At 35.3% G+C, this 17820-nt stretch overlaps 1 protein-coding gene across 1 annotated transcript in view; it reads left to right on the top strand.

Annotated features, from left to right (window-relative positions):
* TMEM156 (transmembrane protein 156) overlaps positions 1–17820 on the top strand; it is a 48451-nt gene that overhangs the window by 9802 nt on the left and 20829 nt on the right. Inside the window, exons 2-3 of the mRNA XM_057729360.1 lie at positions 11524–11793; positions 17110–17367. Coding sequence (XP_057585343.1) covers positions 11524–11793; positions 17110–17367 — 528 coding nt within the window. The remainder of the gene's footprint in view (positions 1–11523; positions 11794–17109; positions 17368–17820) is intronic.

The following is a 17820-nucleotide window of genomic DNA, read 5'->3' as shown; positions in this document are numbered from 1 at the left end:
AGACTTTCTGTGCTTCTTGAACCTTATGTCTATTTCCTTTCCCAGGTTAGGAAACTCTTCAGCTATTATGTCTTCAAATAAGTTCTCTGCACGTTTCTCTCTTTCTCTTCTCCTGGAATCCCTATAATGCAAATATTAGTATGCTTGAAGTTGAAAAAATTCCCTTTTCTGGTCAACTTGGATGATTTCCACTACTTTGTCTTCCAGTTTGTTGATCTGTTTCTCTGTATCACCTAATCTACTGTTGATTCCTTCTAGTGTGTTTTTTATTTTGGTTATTGTATTCTTTAGCTTCCCAGTTCTTCTTTATATTTTCCCTTTGTTAAACTTCTCACTGTGTTCATTTATTCTTCTGAGTTCATTGAACATCTTTATGATCATTACCCTGAATTCTTTATTGGATAGATTGCTTATCTCAACTCCACTTAGTTCTGGGATTTTGTCTTGTTCTTTGGTTAGAACATATTCCTCTGTCTCCTCATTTGCGTAATTCTCTGTGTTTATTTGTATGTATTTGTTAGGCCATTTACATTTCCCAGTCTTGGAGAAGTGCCCTTATGTAGGAGATGTCCCATGAGGCCCAACAGAACACTCCTTCATGGTTACAGGAGCTATATGCTCTAGGGGTACCCCCTATGTGGCTGTGTGGGCCCTTCTGTTGTTGTGGGGCCAACCACTGTTGGCACACTGGTAGGTAGGGCTGGCCTCTGGCTAGTTGGCTGCCAGACTCTTCTTATGTGGTGGCTGCCAGCCTGCTGGTGCAGCCAGGTCCTGGTGCAGCTGGCTGTGGGGCCTGTGGGGGCCTGCTGCTGGTGCTGGCCTGCTAGTGGGTGGGTAAGCCCTGACACTAACAGACTGGAGGTAGGACTTCAAAATGGCACTTTCCAGCACCTGTGTTCTTGTGGTAGGATGAGCTCTCAAGAATGGCTGTCACCAGCATCTATGTTCCCAAGTAAGAATCCCAGGTGCCTCCCACCTCTCTGGGAGGATCTCCAAAATCAGCCTGACCCAGCCTCCTTTCAAATTACTGCTTTTGCACTGAGATGTGGAGGGTATGAGATTTTGAGTGGAGTCTCTGTTTCCTACAGCCCTCTGACTCTGGCCTTCAAAACCAAATGTTCTCGGGGTTCGTCTTCTTGGTGCAGAAACCCTGGGCTGGGGAGCCCAAAGTGGGGCTCAAGCCCCTTGCTCCTTGGTGAGAACCTTTGCAATTGCGATTATGCTCCCATTTGTGGGCCACCTACCTGGAGGCGTGGTCTTAACTGTGCCATGTCTCTGCCCCTCCATCCCATCTAATTGTGTTTCCCGCTTTATATCTTTAGTTGTGAAAAATATTTTCTGCTAGTCTTCAGGTTGTTCTCATTGATGACCTATAAATAGTTGTAATTTTGGTGTGCCCATGGAGGATGTAAGCTCAAGGTCTTCCTACTCTGCAATCTTTTCTACACCTCTGGCAGCTAATGTTTTCAAATTGCTGAATTTAGCTACAGAATATCCAGTAATGATGAAAGATATTTAGAAATAATTGGCTATGTTTTGTTTGGTTTGACTATTTTTTTAAAGATGTAATTTATATACAGTAAAATGGAAAGATTTTAAGTGTTCGGTTTCATGAATTTTCATAGTTGTATGTACCTATCTATCACCCCATACAAGATACAGATTGCCATCACTCTCAGGAAGATTCCTTCTGCTCCCTCTGATCAAATTTCCTTCCATCCCCAAGGCAACTTTCTGGCCTAGGTCACCATAGTTTAGTTTTGTCCCTTCTTATACTTCGGTTTGTTTTTTGTTTTTTTAAATATTTATTTATTTATTTGGCTGCACTGGGTTTTAGTTGTGGTGTGCAGGATCTAGTTCCCTGACTAGGGATCAACTCAGGGCACCTGCATTGGGAGCACAGAGTCTTAACCACTGGACCACCAGGGAGGTCCTTTATACTTTGTATAAATGGAATATCACATAGTACCTACTTTCGGTATGGCTTCTTTAGCTTAGCATAATATTTCTGAGATTCATGCATGTTGTTGAGTGTATCAGTAGTTCCCTTCTGTTTATTGCTAAGTAGTCCATTGTCCAAATACACCACAATTGTGCTTTCAATCATTGGGTTGTTTCCAGTTTTTGGCTATCATAAAAATGCAGTTATGAACATTCTTCTACAAATCTTTGTATAAATATATGTTTTCATTTCATTGGGTAAACATCTAGTAGTGAAATAGCTGAGTATACTTAATTTTATAAGAAATCACTAAATCCTTCTCCAAAGTAGCTGTACTTGCTATATCTCATGGTAAAATTTACCTTCTCTGGTTTACATCCAATATACTGGAGCATTAACACTTAGAATATATATATATTGTCTGAAATAATCCATGCTTCCTCAAAGTTCCCTAACAACTGATTAATAGAGGAATAACCTAGGTATTGGGAAAATATGACTTAAAATAATTTCTGGAGCTCCTATTGTGTGCCAAACAATGAAGATTTTATTATAAATTCTCACTTACTTTTGACGGTCAACACACAGATGAAACTTTTGTTCTTGCCGTCATACTTTGAAAAACACTCCTGGCACAAAATATCTAAAAATGTCCGATAAAACATATTAAAAACTTAAAAAATGCATAGTTGAACTGATAAGAAAATTTAAAAACTCCTTAAAGATGGAAAATGACTAGAAATTACAAATCTAGGTGTATAAGAAAGAGTGAAGAAATTGGTCACCTCAGGAGCATCTACCAGTTCCTGGTGGCTAGAGTCTCAGTTTCAATGGGCCATACACAAGCAGGACATGTAAGTCTGGGACCCAAAAGATGATATGCTCCACAGAAGAGTAATCAAGAAAAACAACCTGTTGGTCTGTAAGTAAATTTTGTAAGGAAAGTATTCCTTTGAGAGTCTGTGAACACAAGATGGTCATAATTTTGATATTGAGGGTCATTGTCTGTAAGGTGTGAAAAGCCTAACCCCAAAAATGTAATTTAAAATAATTTTGGATTAATGATGTCTTTAGACATCAAGTGGAGGCAAACACAATCCTCTCTGGAGGAAAATGTCTTCAAACCAGATCTTGGATATTCCTGAAAAAAATTCTAAGGAACATGAGCTACTATCAAAAGTCATAAAACATATTAAGGGTCCAGTTGACGAGAAGTCAATAGAAACAACAAATAGAATCAGACCTTTAAAGAATTCAGATATTGGAATTATAAGCTATAAAATATAAAGTAAGTAATTTGTTTCAATACATTAAAAAATGGTATCAAAAAGTATAATTAAGAGATAAGACTATTAAATATAACCAGGCAGATTTGAAAAAGAACCCAACTAGAAATTCTAATTATGAAAATATAATAATTTGAAGTAGAAACACAAAGAATGGAATAAATAGATTAGATGCAACTGAATAATGAATTAATGAAGTGGGATACAGATCTAAAGAAATTACTTAGAATACATTTCAGAGAACCAAAGAAATAGAAAATATGAAACAGAGTTGGGTTAGAAATAGCTCTCCATGAAAGAACAAAGGGAGATATTTCTAATTAAATCTATGAGAGAAGAGAAGATACAGAATGGGGAAAATGTAGAGATGTGGCTGATAATTTTACAGAAGTGATGAAGGACTCAAATCCTCAGATTCAGGAAACACAATAAAATTCTAGGTAGAATAAATAAAAAGAAATTCTGTAGAATATGAAAACTAAAGAGATCTTAAAAATAACCATAGATAAAAGCAAATTGTCTTCAAAGGAACAATAGTTAGGCTGAGAACTCACTTCTTGAAAGTAAACAATGAAAATCAGAAGGCAATGGAATAATGTCTGCAAAGTACCGGGACAAAATTATTGTCAATCTAGAATTGGTGAGATCTATATGGTCAAATGAACAAAAACACGGACTTTATAATCAGCAGATCCTCAGTGAAGGAACTGCTAGAGAATTAATTTCAGGAGAAAGAATATACTCCCAGGAGAAAGGCCAGAGATACAGGAAGAAATGGCAGGAAAAGAACCCTCCACAACAATTATAAACATATGAGTAAATACAAATAAGTCTTGAAAATATTACAAAAATAAAACAGAATTAACTACTAATTTGTGTGCCAATGAAAAAACAAGCTAGAACTAAAATTCTGTACAAAAATAGCACTTAAGTCAGAAAGAATGTGATCAGAGTTAAGGTATTCTAAGATTCTTACATTGTTTGAAAGAGGGTAATGTTATTGATTGGCTTCAGACTTGTTAAGGATGCATGTTAAAAATTACTAAGATAATAGAAATATAGTGTCTAACCTTCAAATAACTAAAGGGAAAACAATGGATTTTTAAAAAAAAAATCACTAAATCAATAGACAGCAAGAAAAATAATAGGGAAAGTGGTAAAAATAGAAAGCCATAAATAATATGATGGAATTAAATCCAAATATATCAATGATCTCAGCAAATGTATGTAGGTAAATCTATCCAAGTAAAGAGACAAAAAATTATCAGATTACATTAAAAAAATTTCAGCAATATGACATTTAAACAAGACCCACCTAAAGTATTAGAATATGAGAAAGAGAAAAATAAAAGGATGAGAAAAATATAAGCAGCAAACAGTAACTGAAGAAAGCAGGTATCATTGTCTTAATATAAGATTTTAAGATCAAAGCCATTACTAGCAATAAAGAAGGTCAATATATATGGAAAAAAGTTCACTTCATAAAAGTATCTATCAGTTCTAAATTTGTATGCCTCTAATAAGATAGCTTAAAAGAGACATTTATAAATTCATTATTAGAGTGAGAGATTTTAAACATACTTCTCCAGTATAAAATATAATCAAACAGATAAAGAATAAGAATATAGATGATTCAAACAGTTTATATAACTTGTTTTATCTAATGGACATATTTAAAATACTGAATTCAACATCTGGAAATACATATTATTTTCAGACACTTATGAAACATTAATACAAATTCACCACATAGTAGATCATGAAAGTAAGTAAACCTCAATAAATTTCAAACAATCTTTAATATATATCTGACTTAATGCAATTAAGCTAGAATCTAGTAACAAAAAGAAAACTAAAAATGAACAGTGTATTTGGAAATGTAAAAAGTTCACTTCTAAATAACCCATGGATGAGAAGAAATCAAAATGGAAATGAGAAAATGTAATAATTGATAATAAAATAACATCTATTAAAACTTGTGGGATATTATAAAAATGGCAGGTATTTAGAAGAAAATTTATAGCTTTAAATACTGCTATGTAAGATGTCAGAAGAAGAACAGTGAGATAAACCCAAGGAAAGTAGAAGGCAGGAAATAATAAAGACAAAAGCAAAAGTCAAAGAAATTAGAATATACAATAGAAAGGATCCATAAAGTCAAAAGTTGGTTCTTTGGAAAGACTAATTAAATGGACGCACCTCTGGAATGATTGATGTTTTAGTTTCTTATGGCCACTGTACAAATGACCACAAACTGTAGCTTCAAACAACGCATATATTATCCTACAGTCTGTAAGGAGAAGTCCAACAGAGGTCTCACTGAGCTAAAATCAAGGTGTTAGTAGGGTTACATTTCTTTCAGAGGCTCTAGGAAAGAATACATTTATTTTCTTGTCTTTTCCTGCTTCTGGAAGCTGCCTGCTTTCCTTGGCTTGTGACTTCCTTCCATCCTCGAAGCCAGCGATGACCTGTTGAGTTGTTCTCCCATCTGACACATGTATGATTACATTACGCCCACCCAGATAATCCAGGATAATTTCCTTATTTTAAGAACAGTTCATTAGCAACTTGAATTCCATCTTCTCCCTTAATTCCTCTTTGTAATGTAATATATCTACAGGTTCTGGGAATTAGGATATAGACATCTTGGGGAGGCCCTTACTCTGCCTACTAAAACTGAATAATCAAGAAAGATTATTATCTTTTACTTTAGTCACTTTAGGCGCAAGAAACTAACGTTAGGAGTGAAAAAGGGACATAGAAATTTAAAATATAATGAGATTATTATGAATAATTTTAAGTCAATAAATTTAAAACATAAAGACACATTTCTAGAAAAATATAACTTAACCAAAACTTACTTGGAAAGAAATGGAAAACCCAAGAATCCTACAATAAAGAAAACTGGACCGATGGCTTAATTTTCCTGAAAAAGCATTAGGTTCAGATGCTTTTATACGCAAGTTCTGCCAAGCTTTCAAGAAATGGATTGAACAGATAAATGCAATTTTATAATAAACCTTTTCAGAAAACAGGAAAAGAGGAACATTTTCCAATTTATATTTTAAGGCTAGTATATCTTAGTATCCAAACGCAACAAAGACAGTACAAAAAGGAAAACTTTACAGGCAAATCTCACTTATAAACAGAGATGAAAAACCTTCAAACAAAACATTAAGAATCTGATTGCAGCAATGTATAAAAATAATCAGATTAGATTTATTCCTGGAATGCAAGATTGAGTTAGCATTAGAAAATCTCATAATGTAATTCACCGTATTAACTGATTAAAGAAGAAAGACTATATCATCATCTCAATAATTGTTTTTCTTTTAAATAAATTTATTTATTTATTTATTTATTTATTTATTTATTGGCTGTGTTGGGTCTTCGTTGCTGCACAAGGGCTTTCTCTAGTTGCGGTGAGCAGGGGCTACTCTTCGTTGTGGTGTGTGGGCTTCTCGTTGCCATGGCTTCTCTTGTTGCGGAGCTCGGGCTCTAGGCGTGTGGGCTTCAGTAGTTGTGGCATATGGGCTCATTAGTTGTGGCTCACGGGCTCGAAAGTGCAGGCTTAATAGTTGTGGCACACAGGCTTAGTTGCTCCGCGGCATGTGGGATCTTCCTGAAGTAGGGATTGAACCCGTGTGCCCTGCATTGGCAGGCGGATTCTTAACCACTGCACCACCTAGGAAGCCCCATCTCAATAATTGTTGAAAGAGTATTCAATTATATTCAACAGCCCTGATAATTAAAAACTCTTAGCAAACTAGGAACAGGAGAGAACTTCCTTAAAGTGAAATGGTGTATCTAAAAATGATTATATTCTCTCTATTTATAATGTATATATATAATGTATAAATATAATGTATATTTACAATGTATAAATAGAGAGAAAGAAATAAAGAAAGGAGTGATAGGAGAAACTCAGTATCATATCTTTTTTCTCCAACTGATTTTGAGATTCAAGTCAGAATCACAACTGGGTTCTTCACTGAACTTCATAAGCTGATTCTAATATTTATTGGACAGAGCAAAGGGCCTAGAATCACTAAGATGTTCCTAAAGAAAATGAACAAGGTGAGGGTATTTTTCCTATCATTACAAAGCAAAAGTAATTAAGTCAGTAAGATATCTTGGCCAAGACAGAAAAATGGACTGATGGAACAAAATTGAGAACCCGGAAACACAGTCATACATACATAGGTACTTGATAGACTATAGAGATGTCATTACAGACAGTGGGGAAAAGACAGACTACTTAAAAATTGCTAGTACAACTGATTATCACGTGGAAAAAAATAATTTGGCTTCCTACTTCATACTGTACACAATATCAGATAGATTAAGAACATAAATATAAAAAGCAAAACTTCAAAACTTTTAGAAGACAATGTGGGTGAAGATCTTTTTAAAGGAGAAGGATTTCTTAAACAAGACACAAAGCACAATTTGTAAAGAAAATGATTGATAAATTCAATACACTCGAGTTAAGAGCTTCCTTTAACTAAAAGATCATAAAGAAAATGAATAGACAAGGCACAAACTGTGAGAAGATATCTTGATAAAAAAATGTAAAGGACTTTGTAAAATTTTAGAATGAAAAGTTAAAAACTCCTAAACAGTGATAAGAAAAAGACAACAACCTACCAGAAAAATGGAAAAATAGAAAAAGTAGAGAAAACTAGGAAAATACACTTTAAACCACGATGGGATTCTATTTAACATTCACCCAACTGTCAAAACTTGAAAAGTGCTGGCCAAGGTATGTGTCAATGGGAATCTTTATACACTGCAGGTAGGAGATTAAAATGGCACAACCGCTTTGTACAATGATTTGGCATTTTCTAAGAAAATCAAAGATGTGCATACTGAATACCCCGCAATTTCATTTAGTGTGTATGCTAGAGAAACTTCTGTATTTGTGTACCAGGGACATGTTCATGAATATTCATAGCAGCATTATTTTAAAATAAGCTTTATTGAGATATAATTTACATATAATAAAATGCTGCCGCTTTCAAGTGTGAAGTTTGAGGTTTGACAAATGTGTACAGCAACGTAACTACCAACACAATTAAGATATAAAACTTTCCAATACCTCCGAAATGTCCCTCTTTCTCCTTTGCAGAAGAACCCTTCTCCCACTATCAATATAGTTTTCCATATTGTAGGATTTCATATGAATGGGATCACATTAGTCTGTAGTCACTTGTGTCTGCTTCTTTCCCTTGGCATAATGCATTTGAGATTCATCCGTGTTGTTGTTTGGATCAGTATTTTCTTCCTTTGTGTTGCTGGGTAGTATTTCATTATATGGATATGTCAGGAATTGTTTATATAGTCACTATTATTGAACTTTTGGATTGTTTCCAGTTCTTGGCTATTATAAATTTTAAAGGTGCCATGAAAATTCATGTACAGGTATTTGTGTGGACATATGTTTTTATTTCTCTTTTGTAAACTCCTGGGGGTAGAATTGTTGGGCCACATGCTAAGTGTGTGTTTAACTCAAAGAAAATAAAAATGTTTTCCAAAGCAGTTGTACTACTTTATGTTCCTACCAACAATATATGAGGGTTATGGTTCATAGCAATATTATCCAGAACAGCAAAACCAGAAACAACCCAAATGCTCACTGTCGGAAGAAGAGATGCATAAATTGTAATATATTCATTCAAAAGATACCACAGATAATTAACTACAGCCATATGCAGCAACGCGACTAAAACATATTCAGCAAAAAAAGCAAGTCATAGATGAATATCTACAATATATGTCCATATATATGTATGCAATATGCTAATAAAACAATGTTATTTAGGAATATATACATTTTGGAAAAACTCTAAGATGAAGCAAAGGAGTGATAAACACAAATTTCATTGTGGTGTTTAACCTCTGGGAAAGGAGGAGTGTGTAGGGGTGGGGAGGGATAGGGTGCTTCAGTGATGATGTTAATACTCTGTTTCTTAATGTGTGATAGATACATGGATGTTCATTAATTTTTATTATTCTTTAAATGGAACAATATATTTTATATATGCTTATATATATGTTTACAATAAAAGTTAAAAAAGAAAATAAAGGTAGTTTAACCTTATTCTTTGCTTTTCTTTAAAAAGAAAAAAATAATGGACTTGGGCATTTGTCTTATACTGTAACTTATTTCCCTAATTCTACATAGTATTCTATATCCTTACCTTGAGAGATTGTAGTCTTAGTACTGGAGTAATTCTGGAATGCATTTCTATTTCTACGAGTGAGAATTTAGATGTCTGACTCTCAGCAATACTAATAGCAGTAGTTAAATTCATAAATCCTTGTTTATGAAGATGAGAAAACAGCCCACCTGATAACAAAAATGATTGAGTAGAATTCACTTATTTCTTAAAATTATACTGGGGAAGGATATGTCCTGTATTTCTTTCTTTCCTAATTGAATTATTTAAAACTAAGATTTAAAAACCATCATAAAATGACCTCATAGCCAAATATAAAGGATATATCTCATCAATTCTAGAAAGCCCGGTTTGTCACTTATTAGATAAGAAGACTGCAATATTGACAGTAAAAATTTCCCTGTCTCCCTTCTAGATCATAACATAAGAATATAAATTCAAGAAGTTGAACATTTCATAAGATGAAAAATGCCAGTGAGGAAAATGGAAAGACGGCAAGAAATAAGTTTTTCATGTGTTTAGTAATATAAAAAAGCTATATAGATTTCCATCAAATGGTGCATACCTATCTTCTTGGGACATTATTGTTGAAGACAATTTTTAAAAAAATTAGTTTTAATTTGATTACAACTTTGTTTACAAATATATTGAGACATTACAAAATTGTGTATTTGACTAAAATACAGTCTCCACGTTCCTAACTTTTATAGCAACTCAAGTATGAAATGTGTTTATAGCTGGAAATCACATGTGATTTATTACAGAAGGAATTTCAAATGTAGAGGGCTGGTAAATGAGCCTTTCATTTATTAAATAATAAAAATATAATCATTAGTAATGAAACAATTATGAAATTACTATCAAAGTACAAATTCCACAAGTAAAAAATGTGCTTTAATAGCAATCGTTTGATTTTCTTTTAAGTTTGAATCAAGATGTATGACTAGGAGTAATCAATCTTAAAAATGAAGTAATTCTTTCATTGTGCTCCATATTATTCAGAAAATTTTAAAAATATATCTTGCCATATATGATTATGAGAAATGGTAAAGAAAGTCACATAAAGGTAGAATTGAGCATGTCTCATCCTAGTAAATGACTGTCAGACTGAGAATATCTGAAAGAGAGGTTACCTATTCCTTAGTTTATCATTACTACTCCATAGGGATTCCCAGTTTTTATAAAAATAAAAATTATGGTGTCATCCTATTAAATCTCAAGTAGATTAAATAATGGTCACCCAAAGATATCAGGTGTTAACCACATGTGATTAAGTTAAGGATCTTGAGATGGGGAGATTATCCTGCCTTATCCATGTGGGACCTAAATCTAATCAGCAAGTATCCCTATAAGAGAGAGGCAGAGGGAGAGCTAACACAGAGAGAAGAGGAGAAGATGGAGATACAGAGGAGAAAGCAATGTGACCATGGAAGCAGAGATTGGAGTGATGTGATCACAAGCCAAGGAATGCCAATTGTCCCAAAAGTTGGAAGAGGTGCAAGGAACAGATTCTTCCTTAGGGTCTTCAGAGGGAGTGTGGTCCTGGGGACACCTAGATTTCAGACCACTAATAATGGCATTGAACTTCTGGCCTTCAGGACTGTGAAAGAATAAATTTATCTTGTTTTAAGCCATCAAGATTGTAATAATTTGTTACAGTAGCCTTCAGAGATACCGTTCAAGTAATATACTTGATATTACCTGTAATATATAAGATGCTAATACAGAGATACTGTTCAAGTTTTCCATTCCCTGTTCAACTTCATGCAATTCACTTGAACTTCTATTTTGGGACAGATGGAGTCAGAAAAAACTAAGGTTTGTCCATTGAAACTTTCCTAGAAGAGAGAATGGTTTAAACACTAGGGGTTCCAAGAACTTCTCAGCAAGAATGTCTCTTCTCTGAAAATTAATAGGGAATATTGCCAAATTTTTTAAAAGAAATATTTAAATGGAGTAGATATTGTTAATTCATGTGAAAACAAAGTCTTGTCACTAATAAACTGAAATGCACTGAATCTGCCTAAGAAAAACTGGGAGCTTATTGTGTATTTATTTGAATGCCCAAAACTCAAAATTTCACAGTAAAGAAAGTTTTTTTTTTCCCCCTTTATAGGAAACACATTGGAGCTATCCTGTCTGGAAATATGTTTACAGTCTAATTTCACCTATTCATTCTCCTCTTTAAATTTTTCTTTTGTGACTTTTCTGCAACCAATAAGAGAAACTCAGACTGTTATGGGAATCTTTCTAAATCACTCCAGCTTTCAAAACTTCACCAGGATTTGCCAAGACATCACAAGTGAATTTAAAATGTGCTCCTCATGTTTGGCTTGTGAATCCAAAGGAAGCATGGATTTTATTTCTCAGGAACAAACATCAAAAGGTAAATGCAAAAGAAAAGTGAGAATAAAAATTATCAAGGATAAATAACCTTATTCTGTTAAAAAGTATTAATAATACATCCCAATTTTAAGTCCAGTGGCCCTGGAACACTCAGCCATGTGGTGCTTAATGAATGACTTACAGGCTTTAAGATGGTATAATAATGTGTTCTTGGTTTATGTTGATTTATCAAAAATACCTATGCTTAAAATACGTCAAAATACCACTATAACCCATGTACATTTGATGGTTAAAGGATTATTTAGCATGCTCTCTTTTAAAGTACTGAAAAAAATTATAAGCAAACTTGTAGGTTCTCATATAAAATCATACTTTGATGCCCCAAGGAGTCATTGAATCCTCAGTGCATTTGTACCTACTGCTGCCTAATATTCATCCACCGTGAATTGTCCTTTACTTGTTTAACTATCCAGGGAGACGCTTAAAGGCAGGAACTCTGCCTTTGTTCACTATGATATTTCTAGATCTTAGCATAATTGTCTGAAATGAGGCACTTAATAGATACTTGTTTAATGAAAGAATGAACAAATAAAAGAATAACTATTATCTGTAATATCTGAGCCTTGAATTTATTGAGATCAATATATACTAATTAAATCAAATCAACTTAGATCACTGAGAAATCAGATAATTAATTTAGAGTTATAAAATATACTGGTGGCCTCAAGCCCAAGCATTCAATTTACTGCTTTTACCTATTCAGTGAGATTGCTTCCTGGATCAGCCCATATTGGCATTTTCCCCATTCTTTCAGAACGGGAACAAGAGTTCTTGAAGTTGACTTTGGATGAAGTCTTTTTCTGAGTTCTTACTCAAGTAGTACTGTAACTATTGCAGGCTTCTGGGTTACATGCAACAGAAAGCAAAATGGGGAAATGCCTTTAGCACGATGGAGAACTAGGAAGTGTTTTAAGACCTGGGAGCTCACAGATGCTACTTCTCTGCCTCCTTGAAAAGCAAAGCAGTGCGTTAATAAGTTATTCCAGTTGCTGTGGCTGTGTAACAATCACCCCCAAATTCAGTGGCTCTAACAGCATCAATCATTTCCCTCCTTCCTCCCTCCCTTCTTGCCTTCCTTCTTCCTTCCCTCCCTCCTTTCCTTCCTCCCTCCCTCTCCCTCCCTCCCGTCCTCCTCCCCCCACCCCTTCTTTCTCTCTTGGTCAGGGATTCAGAATAGGCATAACTGGGCCTTTCTGACTTGAAGCATTTCACACTGCTGGAGTCAGGCAGTGACTGGAGCTAAAACAGGAGTGGGCTGGAGCAACTAGAGGCAGCTGGGCATTTCTCTCTCTTCATGTAGTCTCAGAGTTTTTCTATGTGGTCTTTCCACTTGGGCTAGTTTGGGCTTCCTCACAGCGTGGTGGCCTTCAGTTGTTGAACTGTTACTTAGTGGTCCAAGGCTCCAACATTAGCATCCAAAGAACAAGGGAGAAATTGCTTCACATTTTCTGGCCTCATCATACAATGTCACTTCCTCTGCATTTGATTGGTTACAAGCAAGAAAATCCTTCCACAGAGATTCAAGGGGAAAAGTATTAGACTCCACTTATTTGTGGTGGAGGGGCAAAGTTTTAGGTTAACATGTGTGTTATATTGATAGGTTGAATTATGTTGAAGTGCTAACCCCCAGTATCTTACAATGTGCCATTATTTGGATATAGGGTTGTTGCAGGTGTGAGTAGTTAAGTTTGCATGAGATCATTAGGGTGGGCCGTAATTCAATATGACTGGCACTCTTACAAACAAAAAAATTTTGGATATAGACATGCACACATAGGGAGAATGCCATGTGAAGATGAAAGCGGAAATCAGGGTGATGCTTCTGTAAGACAAGGAACACCAAAGACTGCCAGAAAACCACCAGAAGCTAGAAGGGAAGCACAGAACAGATTTTTCCTCCCAGCCCTCAGAAGGAAGCAACCTTGTCAACACCTTAATCTTGAAAGTGTAGCCTCCAGAACTGTGAGACAATAAATTTCTGTTGTTTAAGCCACCCATTTTGTGGTACTTTGTTATAGAAAACTAATATAACGTGGGATGGGAAACATTGTCGTGACCATTTTAGAAAATATTACCTGTCCCACAAGTCATCAGGGACATATTTTCTTTTTCTTTGAGACACTCCAATTTTATTTCAAACCCACCTAGTTTTCACACTTTTAAAAAATGTAGGCACTATAGCTGTTATTTTTAGTGCTGGTAACTTTTTTTTAAAGCTCTTTATTGGAATATAATTGCTTTACACTGTTGTGCCAGTGTTTGCTGTACAACAAAATGAATCAGCTGTATTTATACATATATCTCCATATCCTCTCCCTCCCGTGACTCCTTCCCACCCTCCCTAACCCAACCCCTCTAAGTCATCACCCATCATCGAGTTGATCCCCCTGTGCTATGCAGCAGCTTCCCACTAGCTATCTATTTTACATTTGGTAGTGTATCTATGTCTATGCTACTCTCTTACTTCGTCCCAGCATCCCCTTCGGCCCCCACCCCATGTCCTCAAGTCCTTTCTCTACATCTTCATCTTTATTCTTGCTCTGTCACAGGGTTCATCTGTACCATTTTTTTCAGATTCCATATATATGAGTTAGCATATGGTATTTGTTTTCCTCTTTCTGGCTTACTTCGCTCTGCATGACAGACTCTAGGTCCATCCATCTCACTACAAGTAATATTCCATTGTATATATGTGCCACATCTTCTTTATCCATTCATCTGTTGATGGGCATCTATGTTGCTTCCATGTCCTGGCTATTGTAAATAGTGCTGCAATGAACTTTGTGGCACATGTTTCTTTTTGGATTATGGTTTTCTCTGGGTATATGCCCAGGAGTGGGATTGCTGGGTCATATGGTAGTTCTATTTTTAGTTTTTAAAGGAACCTCCATACTGTTTTCCATAGTGGCTGTACCAGCTTACATTCCCACCAACAGTGCAGGAGGGTTCCCTTTTCTCCGCACCCTCTCCAGCATTTATTGTTTCTGGATTTTTTGATGATGGCCATTCTGACCGGTGTGAGGTGAGACCTCATTATGGCTTTGATTTGTATTTTTCTAATGATTAGTGATATTGAGCATCTTTTCATGTGTTTGTTAGCCACCTGCATGTCTTCTTTGGAGAAATGTCTATTTAGGTCTTCCACCCACTTGTGGATTGGGTTATTTGCTTTTTCGGTATTAAGCTGCATGGGCTGCTTGCATATTTTGGATATTAATTCTTTGTCAGTTGCTTCATTGGCAAATATTTTCTCCAGTTCTGAGGGCTTTCTTCTTGTCTTGTTTATGGTTTCTTTTGCTGTGCAAAAGCTTTTAAGTTTCATTAGGTCCCATTTGTTTATTCTTGATTTTATTTCCATTATTCTAGGAGGTGGGTCAAAGAGGATCTCGCTTTGATGTATGTCATAGAGTGTTCTGCCTATGTTTTCCTCTAGGAGTTTTATAGTGTCTGGCCTTACATGTAGGTCTTTAATCCATTTGGAGTTTATTTTTGTGTATGGTGTTAGGAAGTGTTCTAATTTCATTCCTTTACATGTAGCTGTCCACTTTTCCCAGCATCACTTATTGAAGAGGCTGTCTTTGCTCCATTGTATATTCTGGCCACCTTTGTCATAGATTAGGTACCCATATGTGTGTGGGTTTATCTCTGGGTTCTCTATTCTGTCCCATTGATCTATATTTCTGTTTTTGTGCCAGTACCATACTGTCTTGATCACTGTAGCCTTGTGGTATAGGTTGAAGTCAGGAAGCCTGATTCCACCAACTCCGTCTTTCCTTCTCCAGGTTGCTTTGGCTGTTCGGGGTCTTTTGCATTTCCATACAAATCATAAAATTTCTTGTTCTAGTTCTGTGAAAAATGCCATTGGTAATTTGATAGGGATTGCGTTGAATCTGTAAATTGCTTTGGGCAGTATATTTATTTTCACAATGTTGATTCTTCCAATCCAAGAACATGGTATGTCCCTCCATCTGTTTATATCGTCTTTGATTTCTTTCATCAGTGTCTTACAGTTTTCTGCATACAGTTCTTTTGACTCTTTAGGCAGGTTTATTCCTAGGTATTTTATTCTTTTTGTTGCATTGGTAAATGGGAGTGTTTCCTTTATTTCTCTTTCTGCTCTTTCGTTGTTAGTGTATAGAAATGCAAGAGATTTCTGTGCATTAATTTTGCATCCTGCTATTTTACTAAATTCATTGATTAGTGCTAGCAGTTTTCTGGTAGCATCTTCAAGGTTTTCTATGTATAATATCATGTCATCTGTAAAGAGTGACACTTTTACTTCTTCTTTTCCAATTTGGATTCCTTTGATTTCGTTTTCTTCTCTGACTGCTGTGGCTAACACTTCCAAAACTATGTTGAATAATAGTGGTGAGAGTGTGCACCTTTGTCTTGTTCCTGTTCTTAAAGGGAAGGCTTTCAGTTTTTCACCATTGAGAATGATGTTGGCTGTTGGTGATATATGATATATGGCTTTTATTATGTTGAGGTAATTTCCTTCTATGCCCATTTTCTGGAGAGTTTTTATCATAAATGGATGTTGAATTTGGTCAAAAGCTTTTTCTGCATCTATTGAGATTATCCTATGGTTTTTATCCTTCAGTTTGTTACCATGATGTATCACATTGATTGGGTTGCATATATTGAAGAATCCTTGCATTCCAAGGATAAACCCCACTTGATCATGGGGTATGATCTTTTTAATGTGCTGTTGGATTCTGTTAGCTAGTATTTTGTTGAGGATTTTTGCATCTATATTGATCAGTAATATTGGCCTGTAATTTTCTTTTTTTGTAACGTCTCGCCTGGTTTTGGTATCAGGGTGATGGTGACCTCCTAGAATGAGTTTGGGAGTGTTCCTCCTTCTGCTATATTTTGGAAGAGTTTGAGAAGGATAGGTGTTAGCTCTTCTCTAAATGTTTGATAGAATTCGCCTGTGAAGCCATCTGTCCCTGGGCTTTTGTTTGTTGGGAGATTTTTAATCACAGTCTCAATTTCCGTACTTGTGATTGGTCTGTTCACATTTTCTGTTTCTTCCAGGTTCAGTCTTAGACGATTGTACTTTTCTAAGAATTTATCCATTTCTTCCAGGTTATCCAATTTTTTGGCATATAATTGCTTGTAGTAGTCTCTCATGATCTTTTGTATTTCTGTTTTGTCAGTTGTTAAGTGCTGGTAACTTCTTGTTTCTACTCTTTTTTGTTGTATAGGAAGAAAGAGATTAAGTTTTGAGTTGTATGTGTTTTCTTACTATGTACTACTATTTTTTGTGAATAACATTTTCTTAATCTCTTTCTAGTTCTTATGAGAGGATCAATGGAAGTGAAAGCAAGTGATTTTCATTCACCTTGTCAACATTTTAACTTCACTGTAACTCCTACGGCTGACCGCTTGGAGGAATATAACATTACCTGTAATCTAAAAAGCCGTACTAGAAGGTCAGCAATCAAAGAGGAAGATCCAACAAAGGAAACACCTATAAACCATACTTGTAGAATTATGGAACACCTGAATAATTGTATAAACATTTCTTTGCACCTAGAAATGGATGTAAAAAGTAAGTTTTAAGGAAATTAGAGGGAAAAGGAGAATGGAATATAGATACAAAGTTAAGTAAGGGCTACCACATTAACTTCACTGAAAGTCAAATAGTTGAAGAATTTTGTTGATGAAATAACAAGGCTGGAAAGAATGTTAGCCCTTTATCTATTTATTTTTCTTTCAAAATGTGCTTTTTGTGGATCCCAGTTGTACTCAGAGACAGAGGAGGCATTTATGTGTTGTGATTTGAGGGGCATTAGAAAGACCATCTACCCCAGAATAACTTCTGGAAACATCTATTAGCTGTGCTTGAAGTAACACTATCACACTTGTATATTAAAGGGTGACATTTCTTTTTAAATGTAAATATACGTGTACATTGGGATGTGCTATTAAATTTTGAATTGATTTAACATGTCCTCTTTTAGAGCTGAGAAACACACCTGAATTAAAGGGATTTTTGATGTAC

The sequence above is a fragment of the Hippopotamus amphibius genome, chromosome 3, assembly GCF_030028045.1.
Source record: "Hippopotamus amphibius kiboko isolate mHipAmp2 chromosome 3, mHipAmp2.hap2, whole genome shotgun sequence".
Lineage (NCBI taxonomy): Eukaryota > Metazoa > Chordata > Mammalia > Artiodactyla > Hippopotamidae > Hippopotamus > Hippopotamus amphibius.
The sequence above is the reverse complement of the archived record's forward strand: the minus strand, read 5'-3'. Positions and strand labels throughout refer to the sequence as shown.